This window comes from Cololabis saira, chromosome 22 (genome assembly GCF_033807715.1).
Source record: "Cololabis saira isolate AMF1-May2022 chromosome 22, fColSai1.1, whole genome shotgun sequence".
Lineage (NCBI taxonomy): Eukaryota > Metazoa > Chordata > Actinopteri > Beloniformes > Belonidae > Cololabis > Cololabis saira.
The window spans coordinates 16859382-16881071 of record NC_084608.1 but is presented as its reverse complement, the minus strand read 5'-3'; the positions used below and the strand labels follow the sequence as shown (position 1 = coordinate 16881071).

Below are 21690 nucleotides of genomic sequence, written 5' to 3'. Positions count from 1 at the left end.
AACATTATTAATTTATCACGATGGTGCATTTAGTTGTGACCACATTTGTGGAGTGTAGTTGAGTGGTTTAAACTATCAAAGTGCTGCTACTGTTTGGTAAAGAGTTACGGTTCCTTGCTGCAATCTCAGTGGGAATTAACTCCATCAAATGTGCGAGCCATAAAGCTGCGCTGCTCCTATCATTAATATCACATTAATACAGAGATTAATCTGACTGATAGCTCTTTAGAGGCCCTATCAACTGGCCAGGAGGTCCAGTGTGAAATCAATCCCTATAAACCACCCAGATAAAAATTCTTCCATGCTGGAGCACCGAGTCCTAAATCAGCCAATCAGAAGAGGTGCTAGTAAAACCGCTCTTTTAGCACCGCTGGCTAACAATCTCAGTATTTCAGCTCTGGCAGCTCATTCTCCTCTTTCTCCTCCTGTCTCGTTTTGTCTCTCCCATCCTTCTCCTCCGCCCCGCTGATACAGAAATGCACAGACATCCATAGCAACATTCAGTGCTGTGCTTTGACGTTTTGTTCTGCATGGACAGTCATGTTCAAATGAAAATGTTATTGTTCCTTGACTTAATTGACTGTAATGGGATGTGCTGATGTCTTACACCTTATCTCTCCGTTTCCTTTGCAATGTTAGATTATGTATTAAACATTGTGATTTATCATAAGACAACAACAAAAAAGCTCAAAATGCATTTGCCCGGACCACAAAGGGAAGAAGTCTGTTTCTTTCTTCTTCATGGGGTCTGGGAGGTTGTATAGATGGGAGGGGCAGTGAAGGTGGATCCACACTTGTTCAAGTATCTATATTTTGGCTATTTGAAGGAGGAGGAGGGCTGTTAAACACTCGATGAGGAGGTGACCCCTGACCCTGAAGGCTGCCATCCATCCATTAGAGACGGAAAACAGGAAAGAAGGACAATCTATCTATCTATCTATCTATCTATCTATCTATCTATCTATCTATCTATCTATCTATCTATCTATCTATCTATCTATCTATCTATCTATCTATCTATCTATCTATCTATCTATCTATCTATCTATCTATCTATCTATCTATCTGATCTCAGGGGAGCACATGTGGGACAGTTGGTGACGGCGTGAGGGCAGATGTCAGTCAGCACAGAGCTCCTTTGTTTGGGAGGCAATAGGCCGCTTTACAGCTTCACTCCATTGTCATTCATTTGCTCCGGCGGGTTTGTTCATCTTCTCTGCGAGCACGCAGCCACCAATTCTTCTCAGGGCTGAGAGATGGAGGCACACAAAGAGCCTTGAGTGGGCCGGTTCAGAGAGGTGGGACTGGTTCTTGTTGGAATCCTCTTAGATCTTAACTGAGCCCATGTAGATACGCTGCGTCCGTTGGTTTTAGACTCTTCTCTTTGCTTCCAGCTCTACCTTGTGATGGAAAAGCCTTTAAATGTAATGAAAAACCGAAACCCACAACCATCTTCCTTCCATGCGCTTATTTTTTTATTTCTTAACAATGAAAAAGCCAAAGCTCTCAGTGAACAAATAACAAAGAAATCATATATTGGCTTGCTTTGCATTACAGTAAAAATATGATAATGTGTTATAAATTAAGACATTCTGTACATAAAGGGCTCAAGTCAGCATCAATAAAAATAGCTTTACTTTTCAATTGGAGCTCATAATAATAATTAATAATCATAATAATCATAATAATGTAATAATAATGGCAATGATGATAATAATAATAATATTAATAACAATATTATTATTATTATTATTATTATTATTATTATTATTATTATTAATAATAATAATAATAATAATAATAATAATAATAATAATAATAATAATAATAGTAAAAAATGCCCCAATGACTAGACTATAACTTTTCAGTTGGAGCTCATAATAATAACAATAGAATGGATACTCTGGGCCACAGAACAACACACAACATAGATATATAAATAAACACAACTGCCAGGAAACTTAAATTATCATGTCTCATTTAAATAGACCTGTACAACAAAGCATAATTTACTTCTAAGCAGCAGAGGCTGACAGGAGGTCCGGGTTTCACTTCAACGTTTCTGGATATGAGATGTGACTTAAGGTGACTCAAAGTTTTTAAAAAGGCCAGCATCCCAGCAGGACTTCGTCTAGTTTATCTCCAGGTCCAGTTTTAGTTCCAGGGCCGGTATTCAGAATGTAAAAGTGTCATCCCGGTGTGAGGGAAGCTTTGTCCAGTATTGTGTATTTGTGGATGCTCTTCCTGCAGGCCGGTCCCCGGAGAAGACAGAGGAGCGCTGCTGTCCAACACTGGTCTCACTGCAACAATACAAACAATTAGCCTACATATTATATGTGTCATTTTCATAACATAATGTAAATGTGTAACGAATTAAATTAATAATAAATTTAAAATATTTACATTCAATTAGGCTGCTTGAAATACAAGTTTGTTTTCCGTGGTCTTTATTTAACCGTGGTCCAGACTTGAATGCTGTCTGAACTCTGTATTAAAATACTTTTTCTTACTTTTGTGGACTTCCATGTGATGCTTGAGCTCCTTCTCGTCCTGGAACGAGGCCCCGCACAGCTCGCACGGGCACGGCTTGTCCCTGGCGTGCGTGCGGCGGACGTGGCTGTCGTGTGCGGCGTGGGAGGCGAAGGCCTTCCCGCAGTGTCTGCACTTGAACGGCCGCTCGCCGGAGTGCTGGCGGATGTGCGTGCGCAGGATGCTGGAGGCGGTGAAGGCCTGTTTCACACACAAAAACATGCACTTTTTGTTTTTATTTCTGCTTTAACTTTTTTTTTTATCTAACTCCAAAACTTGTTTTTGTCTAATATTTATTTATATAATAGTTGTATTATTTATAAAATGGGTTAAATACGTTTCACACGACGTTAGGCCTAACGTGCGGAGTAGGGCCATGCAGGAGAAAAAATATTTGAGGGGAAGATTTTTTTTTATTGTGCACTTCTATAAAAAAGTCGAAATTTCCAGAAAAAGGTTGAAATGTCGAGATTAATGTTGAAATACAATTTCGAGGAAAAAGTCAAAATGTCGAGAATAATGTTGAGATACAATTTCTAGAGAAAAGTCGAAATGTCGACATTAATGTTGAAATACAATTTCAAGAATAAAGTCGAAATTTCGTGTATAAAGTCGAAATTTCGTGAATCAAGTCGGAATTTCGAGAATAAAGTTGAAATAGCCTACATTTCGACTTTTTTTCCGACATTTCGACATTATTCTCGACATTTAGACTTTTTTCTCGACATTTCGACTTTTTTCTTGACATTTCGACTTAATTCTAAAAGTGCATAATGAAAAAAAAATCTTCCTCCTCTAAAATATTTTTATTTTTCTTCTGCTTGGCCCAATACTATTCCGTACTACCCGTACCTCAAAGGAAATAATGAGGGGAAAAATGATGGCTGACTGATAGTAAAGTTGAAAAATGACATCAAAAAATAAATAATAATAACACCCATCAGGAGTGTAAAAATGGGAGGACTAGGGGAAATGAAATAACTCCGCTCATTCCGGGCCTTTCATAAATTAAAGTGATAATCTCGGAAAACAAAAGGCCGAGCACCCATCTGGCGATAATTGGCGTGAAAGTGTCTCGGAGGAGGAACGTGCCCGGCGCGAGACGCAATAATGGAGGGCTCGTGCCAGATCCGCCGTGAAACTGGGAAACAAGGGAGACGCAGAAGAGACGAGGCTGCTTCAAAAGAGGAGGCATTCTCCAGGAAAACTGGAAATGTTGCATTCTTTCACATGTTGTACTTCGGTCTCTTATTTCTAACATAAAGAAAACGAGCACTTTTTAGGTTGTTCTTGAAGGGTGCTTTCAAAGACAATCATTTATTTCAATACCGTGCTATAGTGACATTTTATTATCTATGACGACAGAGTTAAAGAAAATTCAAAGCTTTCTGTCAATCATTGATATTCCCCATGGTGTTACAAAATAGAGAATAAAAATAAATAAATATTAAAACAAATAGTGTAAAACATTTTGAACGATCCTCCCTGGACATCTCAAGGCGTCTTACCTTGTTGCAGTAAACGCACTTGTACGGCCGCTCCCCTGAGTGCACCCGCATGTGCTTGTTGAGACTCGACGACTGAGAGAAGCTTTTTCCACACACCGAGCACTGCAGATGAAATAATGCAAAAGAGAATTGTTCGAATTATTTATAGTCCTGAGAGAGTGTTCAAATATTTACATTTTTAGGCCTTCTTTGGTGGTGTCTGTGCCAGAAACACGGTTATGAAAAGGTGCTTCTTGGTGACTCGTTAATTTTAAAGTTTGCCTTTTATGCATTATTTGGTTTCATTATTACCAACCAATTCTATTAAGTTAAATTTAGTTTTATTTTTGCAGCTCCAAACCCAAACAATAGTCTTATCAAAGAACTTTTTACACCGAAACATTTCAACAATCTGTTTGAGATGTAGGGAGCTGTTCTTTCAGCACCACAAACTCTCAGATATCAACGTTTTGCTGAGGTCATAGAATAAATATGTAGCATGAATAACATTTATCAGAGTAACGTGCAGGCCCAGAATGCTCTCACTCCTTCATACCTTGTGAGGTCTGTGTTTCTCGTGTACGTGCAGGACGTGGATCCGTAATCTGTCCCTTTTCTCGAAAGATCTGTTGCACAGGTGACACGGAAACTTCCTGTCTCCCTGGTCCACGCAGCGCGTGTACTTCAGGTGCTTGTCTCTGTAGTATTTGTACGCAAACACCTTCCCACACCTGTCACACTTGAAGCCCTCGCCAGTATCTGCAGAAAAACAAGTAATAAATGCGTTCAGAATGGGGACGGTGAAATTAATACTCCCGATTAAAGTAGAGCAAGAGAAGAGTTTATGTTCCGACCTTCAGTGAGGGGAGACTTCTCGTTTTCCTCTCTCGGGTCTTTGAGTGTGAGAGGGATTCCGAGGAACTGCGTGTAGCAGTCCCCGTACCAGACCAGCAGCTCCTGGCCGGGACTGATGTCCTTGCAGGCCTCGTAGAAGATCTGGTTCTGCACCTGCACCGCCACCAGGTTCTGCTCTTCGGGGAAACGCGCGCACTTCACCAGAGACATCCAGTTCCCCGACGCGCCCCTGCCATCCACAAAGTGGCTCAGCCGCCCGTTCTCAAACACCTGGAGACGGAAAACAAGGGGGGGAAATGAAGCTAGGGAGCCGTAATACTTGAATAAACTCAAGATGAAATCGATTGCATTACCTCCCACATCAAGGTGTTGTCATCATATGTTTTAATCTCGCTGGTGTTGACCAGCTTTCCTTGGAAAGGTCCGAAACGCATGCCTTTAGGGATGCTGCTTTTATCCGCAAAAACTCCACAGTGGGAAGCGTTTCCCCACGCTGCCTGGAGGATGATCAGCCCTGCAACACGACTCACACTTCAGCAATCTGCCATGCAAAGTAATGCGTAATTACGGGTAATGATGTTGCGTGGGCTGACCTTACCTTGTGGAAGTTCAAGAGTCTCTTTGTCCAGTGGGAGGAGGTGGAAGTCAGAAGCTGAACATAAAAACAAGATTTTTTTTTTTCAGTTTTGTATTCCTCCCACATCAAACATGTTTTCATCAAATGTGTCAATGGTTTACATATATGGTAAACCATTGACACATCACTGTGAGTTATACTCTCGGGTTGGATGGTCTTCTCTGACCACCCGAAGGCTCAGTCATACTTTTATATATAAGGCAATGCTTGGTCTGCTGCCTTACATCTGCTCCTTGATTGTACAGAGAAGTCCTGGTTCTTACTCGTTCCGTTCACAAGACTACCTGTTGCTTTATGTTCCTTTTGCCCTACTGGACTGGGTAAAGGAGCCTTTGTTTATTCTGCTCCTTCAGCCTGGAAAACATTACAAACTGACTGGAGGCTAACAGGGTTAATTTCTTTGAGTACTTTTAAATCTAAATTGAAAATACTTGAGGCCGACTCTCATTACATGTCCCTGTTTTTTGTGATTTGCTTGCTTTTTTTTAATTGTATTTTAATTGTATTTTATCTGTTGGTGTTTTATCTGTCATTTGTATGTGTAACTGTGTTGTAATTGCTGCTGCCTATCTTGTCCAGGTCTCCCTTGGAAAAGAGGGTTTTAATCTCAATGGGATCTTCCTGGTTAAATAAAGGTTAAATAAAAAAATAAAATAAATTAATTTCCTTGTGTATCTGCATTAAGAGAAATCATTGTATCCAATAAACTCACCTGAGTTTTCCAGTAGGGCCATCCCTGATAACGCGTGCCCCGCGCTGCTCTCCCTTCTGCCAGAATAACCGTAAAGCACCATAAACAAGTCGTCCTCGCTGAAATTATACGATGGGATCTTTGTCTGTGCGGGTGACGGCTCCGCGGCGTGGAAGCGAAACAAATCCTCCTTGCTGGGCGTGTAGGAGACGGACGAGGCGCAGGGGGACGTCTCCCCGGCCGGGCTGTGGAGGTCCGAGGAGGGCGCACCGGCCGGCGGCTCCGCCAGCCCGGCGCACGGCTCCTCCTCCGGCCGGGAGAGCGCTCCCTGTCCCGGCTGCATCATCTGGGGCAGGTAGGGCATGCTGGTGTGGATGCTGGAGATGCTGGAGGCGCACATGTGCTCGTGGAGCAGCTGGGAGCGCGCAAGAGGCGCCCCGGGGTGCAGCCGGAGAGGCAGGGGGGCGCGGGTGTCCGACACCAGCCGACCCAGGGACTTGAGCGGATCCAGGAGAGCGTGGCTCCGCGGGAACAGGTCCATGTAGGGATGATGGGGCCCCGGGAGCTGCAGGCTGGGGAAGAAGCCCCGGGCTGGACTGCTCTGCAGCATGGCGGCCTGGAAGCTCTTCTCCTTCAGCAGCACAGGGAAGCTGGACAGGACCACGGACATGACGGCACTGGTTTAACCTTCAGTGAAAGAGGAAAAGAGAAGGGGATGACACCCCACACATTAAAACAAGTAGGGGAGAGTGGGGTAATTTGTGCCAAGGGGCAAGTTGTTCCACCCCTGTAGAAAACCATAGAAGAAATTGGTCATGTGATAACATATTTTTGGAGAGGCATCCATTCCAATCATCCTGCAAAGAAGGGGGACACATGGCTTGAGAGGTAAGCACATTTAAGTTCAAAAAAACATTTTATGCCCTCCAAAGTAACATTTCTACAAACAAGGTTTTTTGATTGCAGTGTTCAGACAATTATAGACAACTTAAAAAAACAGCTCACATATGTTTTAGTGCTTTAGTAGCAGCTAGGGGATGCTTTTTCTTCCAAATGGTGGGGTTGGGGTCATTTGTGCCAAAGGGCCTGGGGTAAGTTGTGCCACTGGCACTTATGATAATTTAGATAGGGCTCTGAAAAGCTTGAAGAAAAGCAAACCCAAAGAGAAAGAGCTCTCCTGCAGCTCAAAGAATGACTTTCCGATACCACTGAGTGATGGCTGATTATGAGAGCTCAGATGTCCAGAGTGATGATGATGGTGACAAGGATCTGTCTGCTGGTGACTTTGTCATTGTGAATTTGGCCGTTAAAAAATCAAAATCCTATAGCCTACTGCAAGTACTGAGTAAAGGGGTTTGGAGCATTTGCAGGGAAACCCGGGCAGCAGATTTTGCAATATTTCCAGCTGAGCGCTCACACGGCAGCCTGACGTGAACAACGTTTACCAATCAGCCGGTAAAGAGAGACACAAACCAGGGTCATGACACCAATTAAAGAAGAGTCGGCCCGAGCAGAGGTCAGCATTAATGAAGCATTTTATAGACCTTTAATTCCCATACAATAGTGCAGAGAGGAACACAAAGGGAGTGCATGGGTCGAAACAGACCAGGAATGCGTCGCGCTCTGTGCGCATTTCTTCATTTTAGTTTATGTTTTCTCCTTAAACACAGTTAAATTGTGCTGTTTTAATCCAGATGGTTTTGTGAAGAATGTATAAAAAATAGACTTATATTATCAGTCACTACAGATATAGGAAGCAATGAGGTGATGAAAATTGCCATCAAATAAACTTACCTCCTGAATTTATTCAGAGGAGTTTTCTTTCATGTCCACAGAGTTTTACAACCCTCCTTTAAGCTGCATACAGATCATGTCCAGATTGTGCAGGTGATCTCCGGTGCTGGTGCGTCCTGGCTGCGTGTGGGAGTGTGTGGGTCTGCTGGTCATCTGAGGGCACCGGTGAGTGTGCACACACACCAGATCCGCTGGAGATGCTCCTCAGCTTCTTCCTTCCTCCTATTGGTCGGGAGTCAGCTAAAGCTCATGCATGTCAATGCTCCCTGCAGGATTAGGTCGTCTGCAGGGACACCCCATCCACGGACCGTCTCTACAGTGGACAATGCTGATCTAAGCCCCCACACCCCCAAACATTTCCATATGAAGTCTTCGATAAGATTTAAGCCTGAATTATGGTTCTGCGTTAAATCGACGCAGGCGTAGGGTGCGCGTCGCCGCGTGCCCAACGCCGTAGGCTCTGCGTTGGTGTAACGCGGACCATAAATCAGCCTTTAGAGTATCAGCCAAGAAGAGCTCCCAGATCTTTGAGAGGCAGCTGGTAGAACCTCAAGATAAAAACTAATTTCATTTACTATCTTGTTCAAATTAAACGTGCCCCAACTTCACATTTTTGAAGTGAAAACTTTAATTTTTTCAGTAAAATTTAATTGTCTGCAGCACCAATCACGGTATTGTCTCTGCGCAAAAGTTCTCCGTATTTTTTCCTTCTACTATTTTTAAGTGTTTTTTATGTTACCATCTTTCATTTATTTTTCAATATAATTTTGCGTTGGCCTCGAATTTTTTCATTTGTTTTCTAATGTTCTGATCCGTCCTCTGTAAAGCACTTTGAATAACCTCCGTTTGTATTGTATTTGTACTTTTAAGTTGTCTCGCCTTTACCGTCCCGAACAAACAAAAAAAGTCCATACACTTGCGAATAAAATCACCAAACTGCACAAATCCTGCACCAAAAAAGAATGTATTATAATTGTTACTCAAACAGGAATCAAATAACATCGCACATCTTCTGTCTTTGTTGCCTTTAGTGTCAAACACTGCGTTTAATGAAACAAACAAACAGAAACTGTGCATGCGCACGAGAAAATATGTGAGTGATCTGAAACAAAGGTAGGCCCTATATCCATTTCCAGAAGAGTTTTCAGCCTGTTTTCACTCGCAGCGCATGTGCAGCACGGATGTGATAGTTTATTGCTGGTCTGAAAATCAAAGATTTGGCCAGAAATCACTATAGCTATAAGTTGTTTTTTTTTTAATTATTATTATTTTTCTTTTCTTCTCTTGTTTATTTCCTTTTTTTATGTCTTCTGCATCAAAAAGTAATGTAAAAACAAAATTTCTCTAAACATTTCAGAAAGGTCCAACGAATTATTGATTCAGTTTTTAATGCATTATCTATAAATAATTGTTTTATTTCGAATATACACTTTTAATTTGTGGACTTCCTTAAATTTGTGCTTATTCATGGAACCCCATTTTCTTTCTGCAAAAAGAATAGGAAAAGGACAACGGACATTCATCATCCTGCATGTTCTATATTAAATTATTTTTTTCTGTCTCAATTAAGATCCAAACAGAAAGTACAGCGATAAATTTCAAGTCTTATTTTGTTGGCTGGTTAGTGGACTTTTATTTGTTTTTTAGTAATCAGCCTCAGAAAAATACCCAAAACTTGCATATTAGCAAGCAAAAGTATAGTTATTGTGACCCGCCTCAGAAGCACTGATTTAACTTTAAGGACACTGTCCTGTACAAACGTTGGCAATGATACTTCTAAAGGGTTTTATTCAAGTTTGAGAGTCAGTCTCCTTTATTTGTGTGTCCTAAAGAGACTGGAATATAAATAAATATAAGGTGTCAGAGCTTGGGTGCTGAAGATTTGTGTGCGTGTCTGTACACACACGAACACACCACTTAATGCTCAAACATCCATCTTCACCTTCAGCAACATGAATCAAAAGGCAGTCAATTAAATGCAATAACAGAATTCTTTATTTACAAGGCAAATAGCATCAGCGAAGCCATATTAGTTCACAACTTGCATAACTGTGGTTTTAACTTCTCTTGTATATCTAATTTTGCATAAAACGCTCACACACACGCGCACGCACACTCACACACATGCACACGAGGGGTACAAAGATCGATGCGGGTATACAGTGTGACTCCTGTGAACAATGCAGAGAAGAGGAAAAAGAAAAAGAAAAAAAAAAACAAACAAAAAAAACCAACAAAAACCACAACAGTGAGCTTTCCTCAGAAAGTCCCTATAGTATATTACATATTGCTTCAATATCCCTATGTGTCATCTTCTCATTACAACAGTGGTGAGGTGGGGAGGGAGGGGGTGGGTGAGGCGGGTGAAATTACCCAACACACAACAGAAAAAGCAACGATGAGGAACCGCTTGGAACCGTGACCGAGTCTGCAACAGCTCAGGAGGGTTGAAACAATGATGCACCCATTTCTTTTTTGTACAGAAGTCATCGTACAAATTTATACAGACAGTGGTGTAATGTACAAGAACGAGAGCGGATGAAATCTAAGGCATTTTGCTAGGGTTCTTAGCATTTCAAGGTTGCATCTTGGCTCTAAGAAACTGGCAGACAATACAAAAGGGCATTCAAAGTTTTTTCAGAAACATAAGTTAAAGAGAGAAACCAACTGTTTTGTTTAGTGGGTCCAAAGCCTGGACGTATGTACGGAGCAAAACCATTAAATCGCACCCATCCTCACTATAAAGGCTTTTTTTGAAAAAAATAAAATAAAAGAAGAAAAGAATAAAAAGCACTGCTACCACATGGCTTAAAGTTACTTCAAAATCTTGACAATCTTTGGAAATTTGCAAAGGGCGGTGAATACTCCTTCGGAAATGGCTCAAAAAGGCTTATTCTGCACGGCTGTATTTTACAATCAGAACGGCATCAAGCAAAGATGCGTTTCCTGTAGGCCCAACATCAAAACATCTGCAGGAACGGCAACGTGTGCATGCTGAGTTGCTTTTTACCCCCCCCCCATCCCACCCCTTAAGAGGGCTCTGCTACAGCTTTGAAGCTTTGAATTTCATGTGGAACTAAAACAAAAGAGCTGAGGAGCAACTTGAGAAAAATGCAGAAGAGCACGGTGTGACTGCACAACACCACGTTGTCAAGAAACACCATCAGTCACACACTGAGGCTTCTTTAATGACGATACATTCAGAGCGATTCTCTTACTGTTTGTAAATCGGACCCTGTTGAGTGACATCATCATAAACTTCCTGCTTTATGTGGGCCTACGAACCGAGATGTGATTGCTCACCATGGGAGGAAAAGAATTCAGAAATCCAATTCAAATGTGAAGATCATTTGGCTTGTTCAAAGTCTGTCCTGGGTTAAAATAGTTTCTATAAAACCTTTTATTCTTTGAAAAGGAAAAAAAAAAAAAAAAATTCCAACAAAACAAACAAAGATCCACTTTTGAGGTTAGAAAGGTTGACTTGCTTTTGGTTCTTGTGATGGTCAAATAAAACCCCTACCGGGCCACAAGAACAGCACGTCATTACCAAACACTTTATAGTTGAACTAACTGCCTGAGGTCATAAAATATGGCTAAGTGTCTGTCAGAGCGGGTCCCGTGAACCGTGCAGTCTCAACTCTGACCTCTGCGATAGAAGAAAGGCTGGAGGCCGAGGGGGCACGTGTCAGTAGGGGGATAAACCTCCTCCCTCACCAGATCTCAGCCGACGCTGCATAATCTAATAGGAACGCTGCGTGAATGTAGACTTTCTTGGTACAAACTGCAATAAAAAACTGTGTTTAATACTGCATCCAAAAGCAGAGCAAAAATGTGTCCTTTTTTTTTAATCATTATTCAGGAAACTGTACAAAAATTACAAAAACAAAAACCCCCAAAGAGATTCTCAAGTAATTGTTATTGCTCGTTTACATCACACCAGAACAGTTTGCACCTAGCAGCTTGTATGAAGCACTTTTCACTCCAGACGACATAGAAAGCACATTTTTTATACTTTTTTTTTGAGTTACTGTATGGCTGTTGATTTTTTTTGTTATATATATAATTTTTTTTGTTGTGTCCTATGCTAAAGGCAGAGAAGCAAGCGATTATCTGTACACTGTATACACAGCACACTTCTTTACAACCCAACGATACCTCCCACCCGCGACGCGTTTATTTCGTACCAGAACATCAGAATAAATGTTCCTGGGGTAAAAGAAAAGAAAAAAAAAATACTGCTCTGCTTCAAGAGGCAGTTATGACCTGGCTGGGAGAACCATAACCCTAAGGAATAAAATAAATAGGAAAGAAAATGTCTTACTTATCGGTATGTACAATCTCTGTAATTCATTTTTAAAACCATATTTGATTTTGACATCTTCTGAAACTACCAGACCAAAGTATAATCCATTATTCAGATTAATAGAAGAATCTTTTAAGAAAGAATACAACCATTACTGTTAAAATGATAAAAAAGTGCCTCTTTCACACTTTTAGAAATATTCTTCTTGCTACTAGAATAAAGAATCATCTACAATAATTAAAATGAATCTATACAGAAAATAAAACTTAATTTAATACACTATATAAACCTCTTGACTAAATTAGTCTAATCATAGAACTCACTCAAACCATTCTTCTGCAGTGTTTATCGTGATCAGTTTTTCCACCATGTCTTCACTCTAACATCTTAATTTTCACAACAGGAAAAAAAAACAACTAAAATAACAACAACAATAATAATAATAATAATAATAATAATATTAATAATAATAATAATAATAATAAAAGGCAAAACCGGCTAAGTGTCTGAGCTCCATCATTAAATTTGAATATAACCTGGGAGTCTTTGCTGCCATTTTAAAACCAAGTCGAAAGAGTGAGAGATTGGAGGACAAAAGAGAAGAAGAATCAGTGTAGGTTATTCTTGAGATGAGATTGTAAATGGCCGCTGATCCACTGAGAGGAATACATTCATCAGAGCAAAGATCCCACAGCCACTGCTGCCCCCTTTAAGTCAGTGTACCACCCGGAGGACGACAGTAAGTCACACTACGGTGAATGCAGCTGGACAGGCAGATAGAGCGGCTCGGGGCCGAGGCTCCTCCAGGAGGGCTAGGCGTGCCGGACAGAGATCCTTCCCCAGCCGTCTGCACACTCCCGGGGCTGGACAGACGTTCAAACGTAGGCTGGACTGAGGGGGCGTTTGTGTGTGTGTGTGAGGGAAAGGGAGGGGGGGTTGTTGGGGTGCGGCCCGGCTGGTTCAAGGGGCAGTCGGTTAGTTGCACGTTTGGATTTTTGATTCTTAAAGGGCCGACGCGCTCCTTGCTCCAGCTGATCACTGAGGTTCATTTAAGAGGTTTCCCCCGAGGGTCAACAGTATTTCTGCGGAGAAAAGACACGCAGATTAGACGTTTCAATAATCCAACAGATCAACAGCTGAACACGTGAACTTGAACTTGTCTGAGGTAAAACTGGCCACTGCTGCAAAAGACTAAAAACAAACACACCGTCCTGACGCACACCATCAAGGCTGAGAGACACCGGTAAATCTCAAATGCCTGCACTAATGGCCTAACAGTAAATAATTGAAATAATCTAAGTGCCAATATTTTTCTATGAAGCTAGAAGGGAGATAAAACAAGTGACAGAAACACTGGACTGTTACAACAGTCTGGAGTGCAGAAAATCAAACTGCAGCACCACGCTTAAATATTCATGGAGCTTTACTGGCTTAAAAGCATAATGGTTAACAACAGTGCATCCAAGATACCAGGCTAATGATACCTAGGAGACAAAAGGAAATGGATTAACCTGGTCGACATTAAGTGAGTGAACAGCACAAACAAGCGAGGGCTGCCGATGTGAAAACACTTTGAAGCTGCTGGAAGTGTTAGTGAGTGACGCAAGGCAAAGTGTCACTTATCATCTGAATAAATCAGCGTTTATTATCATGCTCCAGTGGAGGCTAAGACATCGTGTAGATTTGACGGATCTGAAGCCTAAGGAGAGTGTGTATGTGTGTGTATCTGTGTGTGTGTTTACAGTCCAGACAGATCAGCCAATAAAGACGTTACACACTAATGTCTCTGTATTCTAAATGGCTTAGCTCTCAAGTGTCCACCGCTAATTACATCGCTGTCTTCTGAGTTCAAGTCAAACGCAGACACGAGCAGTTTGGGAGAGCAGGCAAAGTGTAAAACTGTCATGGGTGCATTTTGTTAACCTCCAAGGATTAAACTGAAAGGCTTACTGACATGTGGTAAAAAACATCAGAAAAAAGAAGAACAGAGCGAATGAGGTTTTAGTTGGTGTGGTTGCAGACTGTGGTTGTATTTTGTATGTTTTACGACAGATAGTCGTAAACAAACATATGCACTCCTTGTAAAGTTTCATAAAACAGGACATAATTAAAAAGAAATCGTCATAATCATCTTGCTCATACGAGGTTTAGAATACGACATTTACAGAACGTCATATAACATCATTATCCACCAAAAACTAAGCTAAGAGAAGCAATGAGTCAGAAACAAGTATAACCGGAGATTCAGCGACCTGTAAAACCACCTGCAGCAGCAGAAGTCACAAGTTTTTGAGACTTTATACCGTAGTCTCTCACACTGTTGTGGAGACTTTTGGGCTTATTTTCATTGCTCCTTTACTTGGTTAATGTCTGCAGACATTTGTTAATGCACAGCCCTCTCAAGTGCTGCCACAGTTCAGTCCTGATGAACTCTGAACTTAAACCTGATCATTGCAACGCCTTGATTCTTATTCAGCCATGATAACACAGATTTGCTGGTACGGTTGGAATCGCTAGACTCATTTTTGGCTATTGGATGGATAGATGGATTTGCATTCAGATGGATTCAGTTTGGTCATAGCAGCGTTTGGTCTTCACCAAATATGGCTGAGCAGATCCACTTTGGTTTCGTTTGTCCTAAAAACCCTAAAGGTCTTGTGGTTTGTTAATCTGCACTTTGCAAACATGAGCCATGCTGCTACGCTCTTTTTAGACACAAGAGGGTTTTCACATGGAAATCCTTCCAATCACGCAGTATTTTTGAAGTCTTATTCTATTGCACTGAACTTCCACATTTAACATGCTAACTGAGATGAGTCAAGTACAACATAAAGTTATTGGATTTAATGCAATCTGACCTAAAGTAAACTTGCTATTATGCTCACTCCTGAGTAGACAACTATCGTGAATATTGTCATGTATGCATTATTTGTTTGGCAGACCACTTGAAACTAGGGCTGGGGATCGATTCAAATGTCAAGAATCGATTCGATTCCGATTCTTAATATTCAGAATCGATTATCATGATTCGATTCGATCCAATTCAATATTGATTTGGCTTAGTGTTATTTAAAATATTTTTTGAGCTGTTGCCTGAATTATATGACTGTAAAATAACTAGTGAAATAATAATTTCACAATAATTATTGTGAAATAACTTAGAAATAAATAACTCAAACAGGCCTTTCAATATCCATTTAAAGTGCAAAAAAGAAAGAAATTGCAACAGTTCATGCAGTAAACAAATCATTTAGCTTATCTAATTTATTCTGTCACCACGCACACATATTGCCATGAAGCACCTGGCATTTTTCAGAAGTGTCATGACAAACTGTGTGTCCGACTACTGGGATTAAAGTTCACCTGGCGAAAAATGATGAAAAAATAAATAAATCGATCTTTAGACATAAGAATCGATTTTTAGGAATTAATATGAGAATCGATTTAGATTCGGAAAATCGATTTTTTCAACACAAGCCTACTTGAAACTTCAGGTGGTGTCGCCAGAGCTAACCACAACCAACTGAGGAATACTTCCCTTTGTGCCATTTTGAGGACTAATGAGCCAGGTATTTATGGTATTTACTGGTATTTATTCACCTGTTCTTGCCCCATGGAGGGCAGGCCGGGTGAGGGCCCCGATGACATGGACGTGACGCTCATCTGACCCGCCATCTGGCCCATGCTGCTCAAACTGCTGGTTGCCATGTTGTTGGGCATGGAGACATTGTTGAGGCTCATGCCGCTGCCGTTGTAGATGTTGTTGTTGTTCTGCTGGGTGAACTGCGGCGACGCCTGCTGCTGTGAGAACATACTGCAGAGAGGGTGGAAAGGAAAGGAAGAGCTTAGCCACATACAACAAAAATGGAGATAAAACCAGACAAAACTCTGCGTTAGTAAAAAGCGCAGAGCCGTATGAAGCCTTAGTGACGATACGAGACGATTCTTTCTAAAAACTCGACAAATGCGTGACATGTGGAGGGTTTTTTTTTAATGAAAATGATGGAATTCAAAGTTGGGATGACGAGAGTTGGAAGAGTAGGACAGGTAACAAGCCTCAGAGAAACAGTGGGAAAGAATTACTAATGTACATCTATAGTTGCGAGTTGGCAAAATAAACTATTTCGATTGTTGTCAACCCCTGGAGAAAGCAGCTATACTAAAAAAAACAAGAAACACAAAATCATGACTTTTTTCAAACTTGAAAAAGACAAAAAAAACCTTTGAAGTGTAAAAGCACTCAAAAATTAAAATATAAATGATGTGCATGTACAGTACGTCCCACTTTCTATACCTGCTTGTAACCCATACCCGTGCAGCTGTAACCAAATCCTGTTTCTAAACTCTACTTGTTGTATTTCATCAGTTCTGGCTTCTAAGCTCTGAGGATTATTAGAGCAGTAGCAACAAAAAAGCTTTAATGGGATTTACTGAGCCACTGGTTTCACAACTTCAACGTAAAATAAAAAACTTTTTAAAAACAAACTTGTTTTTAATCAGCAGCCAACTGTTATTGATTCCTCTAGTCGTCATCATCCTTGAACACTATTTTTCTTTTACATGGCTTTTTATAGTGATTAGCCACTCTACTGTGGAGAATGACTTGCTTTTAAATATGCCTATAAAGTGCATGAAATAAACAGTAAACAGTTGTTTCACAAAATTGCTTAATATCATAAATAATATCTTAATGATTTATTTCTTATTTCCTATTGCTGAATACTATTCTGCCTTTATGATCATGCCAAGAAAATTATTATTGCACGAGTCGAGTTTCAGTGACTGTCGTAGATAATTCCCACTACCACCGCCGGCTTATTCCAAATGGGAACATGTGAATACCAACTGTGCTGTTTGTTTGCATTTTTAGTTAAGATGTTAAGTGTTTGAGGGGCTTGTGTTTGTCAAGTCACTGCTAAAAAGAAATTCATGTCAAGATGAATCCTATTTAAATCTTATCAGGGCTCGCCTTGCAATCTCTAACATCAGGAAACCTGCAAGTATCAATGTTTCTATTGTTAATGATTTAATCTATTGGGAAGCCTCCACAATATGTTTATTTCTGGCTCATTTTGTGTTTTCTCAACATAATTTTACCCTTGAAGACAGTTGTAAAAAAGTTCCTGATCAACTGTGCCCATAATAAAATGTACAGTCACTGTAGGGTTATTTTGATGCAGCAGAAAATAACTCAAGACTGATGTGCACTACTCCTGCTGAAGGTCCAACTATTTATCTGAGTACAACTGGGGAACTATAGTGTGAGGACTATGAAAACACAATTGTTATCATTCAATCACAGCTGTCTCAGAAATAATCTGTCGACATAATTGTCAAGTTTCCAGGATACATTTGTATTCAACTTGTTATCAATTGTAATCAAGAGAGGATATATTAATGTTGTCGCAGGACAAATAGTAAAAATACACATACATATTTAAAATGACCTTATTTTGTAAGGAAACTTTCCTACATCACTTAAAAGGAAGGACATTTCCTAGCAGTTTATTTTGACCCATCTTTACCTGTTGCCTGCCATGTTGCCCTGCGGCCAGCCGTTCATGTCCGGGGAACCCTGGAAAGCAGTGTTTTGTTGACCCTGCTGAATCATTGGGGACTGCGTGTGGGCCATGCGAGGAGAAAGCAGAGGGCTCTGCGGTGTGCCGGGGCCTCCAAAATTTCCATCTGCCTGTTGGCTCATACCTGTGGTGGAGGCAGCAAAGCAGGTCAGCCAGACTCGCTCTGCAGACACTCGACTGCAAACCAATGTGCTCAGGAAAGGAGTGCGGTTAATGTCGGCATTAGATGCAATAACAGACGTGTCACGTAAAGTCAAAACCTTTTGACTAACAAGTAGTGGGTGTGAGAAAACTACGGGGTTAGTGTGAGTGCAGAACAATCAGTCTGTACTCAGGGTTACTGACAGGCAGGTCATATCTTCTACATGCATGTAAACATTAAACAGGCAGGAAAGAGAAAGAGGATGAGGAGGTGTCTTGGATGGGAAAGGAGGGAGAGAAATTGAGTGATAAAATGATTGCTCTGTACAAACCTATGGGCCGCAATAATATTTAGAAGAGAAAGATAAATCAAATATGAAAGATTAGACCCGGACACTGATGTCAGACTGACAGGTACAGCTGTTAGATTGGTGTTGGTGTGTATCCTGCTTCAATTATTGTGCTCACGGTGCCCTCTAGTGGATTAACGATGCATAGGTAGGACACCACAGTAGCCAAATGAGAAAATGATCTCATAAGTCACATATATATAATAAATCTCAGGAGTAAAATATGCAGCATAATTTGAATCACCACTTGGAAGCTGATTAATACAGTAATCTGTCCCCGACATCACAAACTGAATGATTGCTGTTAAGTAGTGATGCACCGAAATGAAAATTTGTGGCCGAAACCGAAACCGAAAATAATAATAAACACTTGGCCGAATACCGAACAATACCGAACATGGTTCTTCAGCAGTTTTTCATTTATTTTACCAATTTTTTCACCATTGCATAAATCAAATACATTTGATTTAGGCATGCTTTTCAAAGAAAAAAATCTTTTACAAAATTACAAGGTAGAAAATATTTATTGAACATAAAAAAATGATTTTTTTTTAAATTTCCCAGCATTATGTTGTTTTGGTTCCACCTCCTGGTGAATGTTAGGTAAAATTCTTATGGGGTTAGTTTTTGGTTGGCCAACGATTTATGTAGTGCGCAACGTTAAGGGACGGAGCGGCCAGTCTATTTCCTTATTTTACAACGCCGTTATTAATTGTTCGTTTTTTTTCCCCACTTATTCCACCGAACACCGAAAGTGTTTTTTTGCCATTTTCGGCCGAACAATTTCGGTTACCGAACAATCGGTGCATCACTACTGTTAAGTATGTGATGTTGCGCAACTAGAGCCACATGAAGACAGACACAATGGCACTCACAGACACACACGTGGTACAATGAAGTATGTGGCTGACTGGGAAGTGGGAGCAGTACCTGAGTTGGGAAACTGAAAGGCACTGTGCTGCATTTGGGGGCTGAGTACGGCCCCATACTGTCCGCCCATCATGTTTGTGTTTCCCATCATCATCTGGGAGGAGGAGGAGGTGGAGGAAGAGGAAGAGGTGCCATGCAGGTGGAGTGGGGGGTTGGGGGGGAGAGAGGGCAGGCTGGGGGAGAGAGGGGAGGAGAAGGGGCTGGTGGGGGGAGGTGACGAGGCCAGGCCTGTACTGGTACCGTAGCTGGGCGGGTAGGGGAACTGCTGAGGGTTGGCCTGAGGATTCCTAGGGTTACTCATGCCTCCGCTGGCCATGTTTGGAGGCAGGCTGAGGCCCTGGGCCCTCATGGCCAGGTTGCGTTGCTGCTGAACCTGCTGGGCCTGCTGCACCTGCTGCTGCTGCCGCTGTCTCAGGTGATTACTGAGCAGCTCCCGCTGCCGCTGCGCCAGCATCTGAGCGTTGATGGTTCCCTGGAGGTGGAGGGCAGAGGAATTAGAATCAAAGCAAGACAACAAACAGGACATTGTAGATCTACTCTAAGGAACCTAGTGTTTAAGTCCAGCATAATACTTAAAGGGAACCTATTATGAAAAACACGTTTTCTCTTACATTAACATATATAAAGTGGTCTCTCCTCAGCCTGCCAACTCAGAGAAGGAGGAAAGTAACCAAATTCTGCAGTGTCTGTACAGCCGCCCGGATGAGCCGTCCAGTGTGATGTGGTTTCTACGAGCCGTTCAGATTCTGCTCCCTTTCGTCACGTAACCAAAATGCGATTTACATCGGTTGGCCTCCGATGCGTGAAACCACGCCCACAACTAACTCCGCCGGCCGGAGCTTCTGCCATTTTTCCGTAGCGGTGTATCGCGTCATTCAGGCAGCCAATCAGCACAGTGCCTCATTATCATAGCCCCGCCCACTCAGAATCCCTCATAGATAATGAGGTTAGAGAATGGGAAGATAAAGACATGGCTCAGAGGCTGAATTTCTAATTTATTTAGCAAAAACAATCAAAAGCTTGTTTTTAAGACATTCAAGGCCTGTTTAAAATAGGTATTAGATGCCATAATCTTTAAGAGATTAAACTGACGGACGTACCTGGTTTGGAGCACTGGCTCTGAGAGGTAGGTTCACATTTGACACACTACTCATCTGAGACATCATTGGCTGGCGGTTCTGTTGGGACAAAACACAATGTAACAGAGTTAATACAAACACTTTCCACTAATTAACTTAATACTCTTAAATGCACCCAAGTGATTTCTGAATAAAAACATTTATTTTTAAGTAAAGAGTTTTGAAATATGCAGAAATATGCACACACAAACTACACAACCCATTATGACCCAGAAACTGATGCGTCAACCTCCAAATCAAAATATTTTTCTCGTCTACAAACCAATCAAGATCTGCCAAATTGTCAACCTCAAGGACAATTGCACAACTCTAATCTGTGCATTCAATTTGCGAAGCGACTGATAAAACACTGAGGTTGCATCTGAGCCAAGAACCAATAAGCAGCACGTCCCTTTGAGCCGGTGTGAGTACCAGATTGTATGGGGCTGAAATATTTTCCCCGGAAGTGTGCATTTTTTCCCCGCGATGGTATTTTTTTGCCATGTCTTCACATTCAAAACGTCTTTTTTGGCAATTGTGGATTAATCAGTGAGCGCTTAGTTGACGCTACATTTTTTTTATTATATTTATATAATGTATTATGACTATTTTGCTTAGACATTTACAGATTCAACAATGAGAACATATAGAGACATACATTTCTGTAAAGTCAGAAGCAGCAGATCATAGTGGAGGTAAAAGGGAGAAGAAACATATACAAGGAATTATCAGAATTATCAGTGATCTTACTGACATAGGCTAAAAAAAATATTAGAGTTAAAATATTTATTTTCTCTCTCTCTCTCGGCTGCTGTAGTCACTCTGTTCCTGGTCTTTTCACGCAAACGGTCAAAAGCCAATCACAAGACGGAACGTCATCACGTATGGGAGACCTCCGATAAAAAAAAGCAGGTGGGAAAAAAAAGCACCGACACCGTGTCCGGAGAGTCTGCGTGCACGTGTACCTGCTGGGACTGTAACCGGTGCTGGAGCTGCAGCCGTAGTGTGTTGGGCTGGCCGGGGACGACGCCGCCGGGCCGGAGTCCGGGCCGGGCCTGCATTCTCATCATGGGGTAACCCGGCCGTGGACCCATCTGCCCAGACATGGGATGGAAGCCGGGCTCTTGCATGGGAGCTCCTGGGTAGCCCCGGGGAGCCATGTGAGATGGTGGAGGGGCAAACTGCTGGGTGTACATGGGGGGCTTCTGATCCAACATCATGGAGGGATCTTGAGGGAATTGGTCCGTCTCCAGTGACTGGCTCTGAAGGAAAAAAT

At 41.5% G+C, this 21690-nt stretch overlaps 2 protein-coding genes across 4 annotated transcripts in view; both read right to left on the bottom strand.

Moving 5' to 3' along the window:
- Positions 1–2154: 2154 nt before the first annotated feature.
- Positions 2155–6869, bottom strand: prdm14 (PR domain containing 14). Its single transcript, XM_061713807.1, has 8 exons — positions 6221–6869; positions 5470–5523; positions 5225–5385; positions 4871–5141; positions 4573–4775; positions 4038–4139; positions 2511–2730; positions 2155–2300 (listed from the first exon to the last, which is right to left on the bottom strand). The coding sequence occupies exons 1-8, from the start codon at positions 6867–6869 to the stop codon at positions 2155–2157; spliced, it is 1806 nt and encodes a 601-aa protein (XP_061569791.1).
- A 3096-nt stretch (positions 6870–9965) lies between these two features.
- Positions 9966–21690, bottom strand: part of ncoa2 (nuclear receptor coactivator 2) — an 80292-nt gene continuing 68567 nt past the window's right edge. For 2 of the 3 annotated variants that reach the window (XM_061714003.1, XM_061714004.1), the window contains exons 17-22: positions 21380–21676; positions 20397–20474; positions 19297–19768; positions 17822–17999; positions 15897–16110; positions 9966–13378 (exon numbers count right to left, since the gene is read on the bottom strand). In XM_061714003.1, coding sequence (XP_061569987.1) covers positions 13367–13378; positions 15897–16110; positions 17822–17999; positions 19297–19768; positions 20397–20474; positions 21380–21676 — 1251 coding nt within the window. In that variant the 3' untranslated portion in view covers positions 9966–13366. The remainder of the gene's footprint in view (positions 13379–15896; positions 16111–17821; positions 18000–19296; positions 19769–20396; positions 20475–21379; positions 21677–21690) is intronic. The other variant, XM_061714005.1, reaches the window with a different exon arrangement.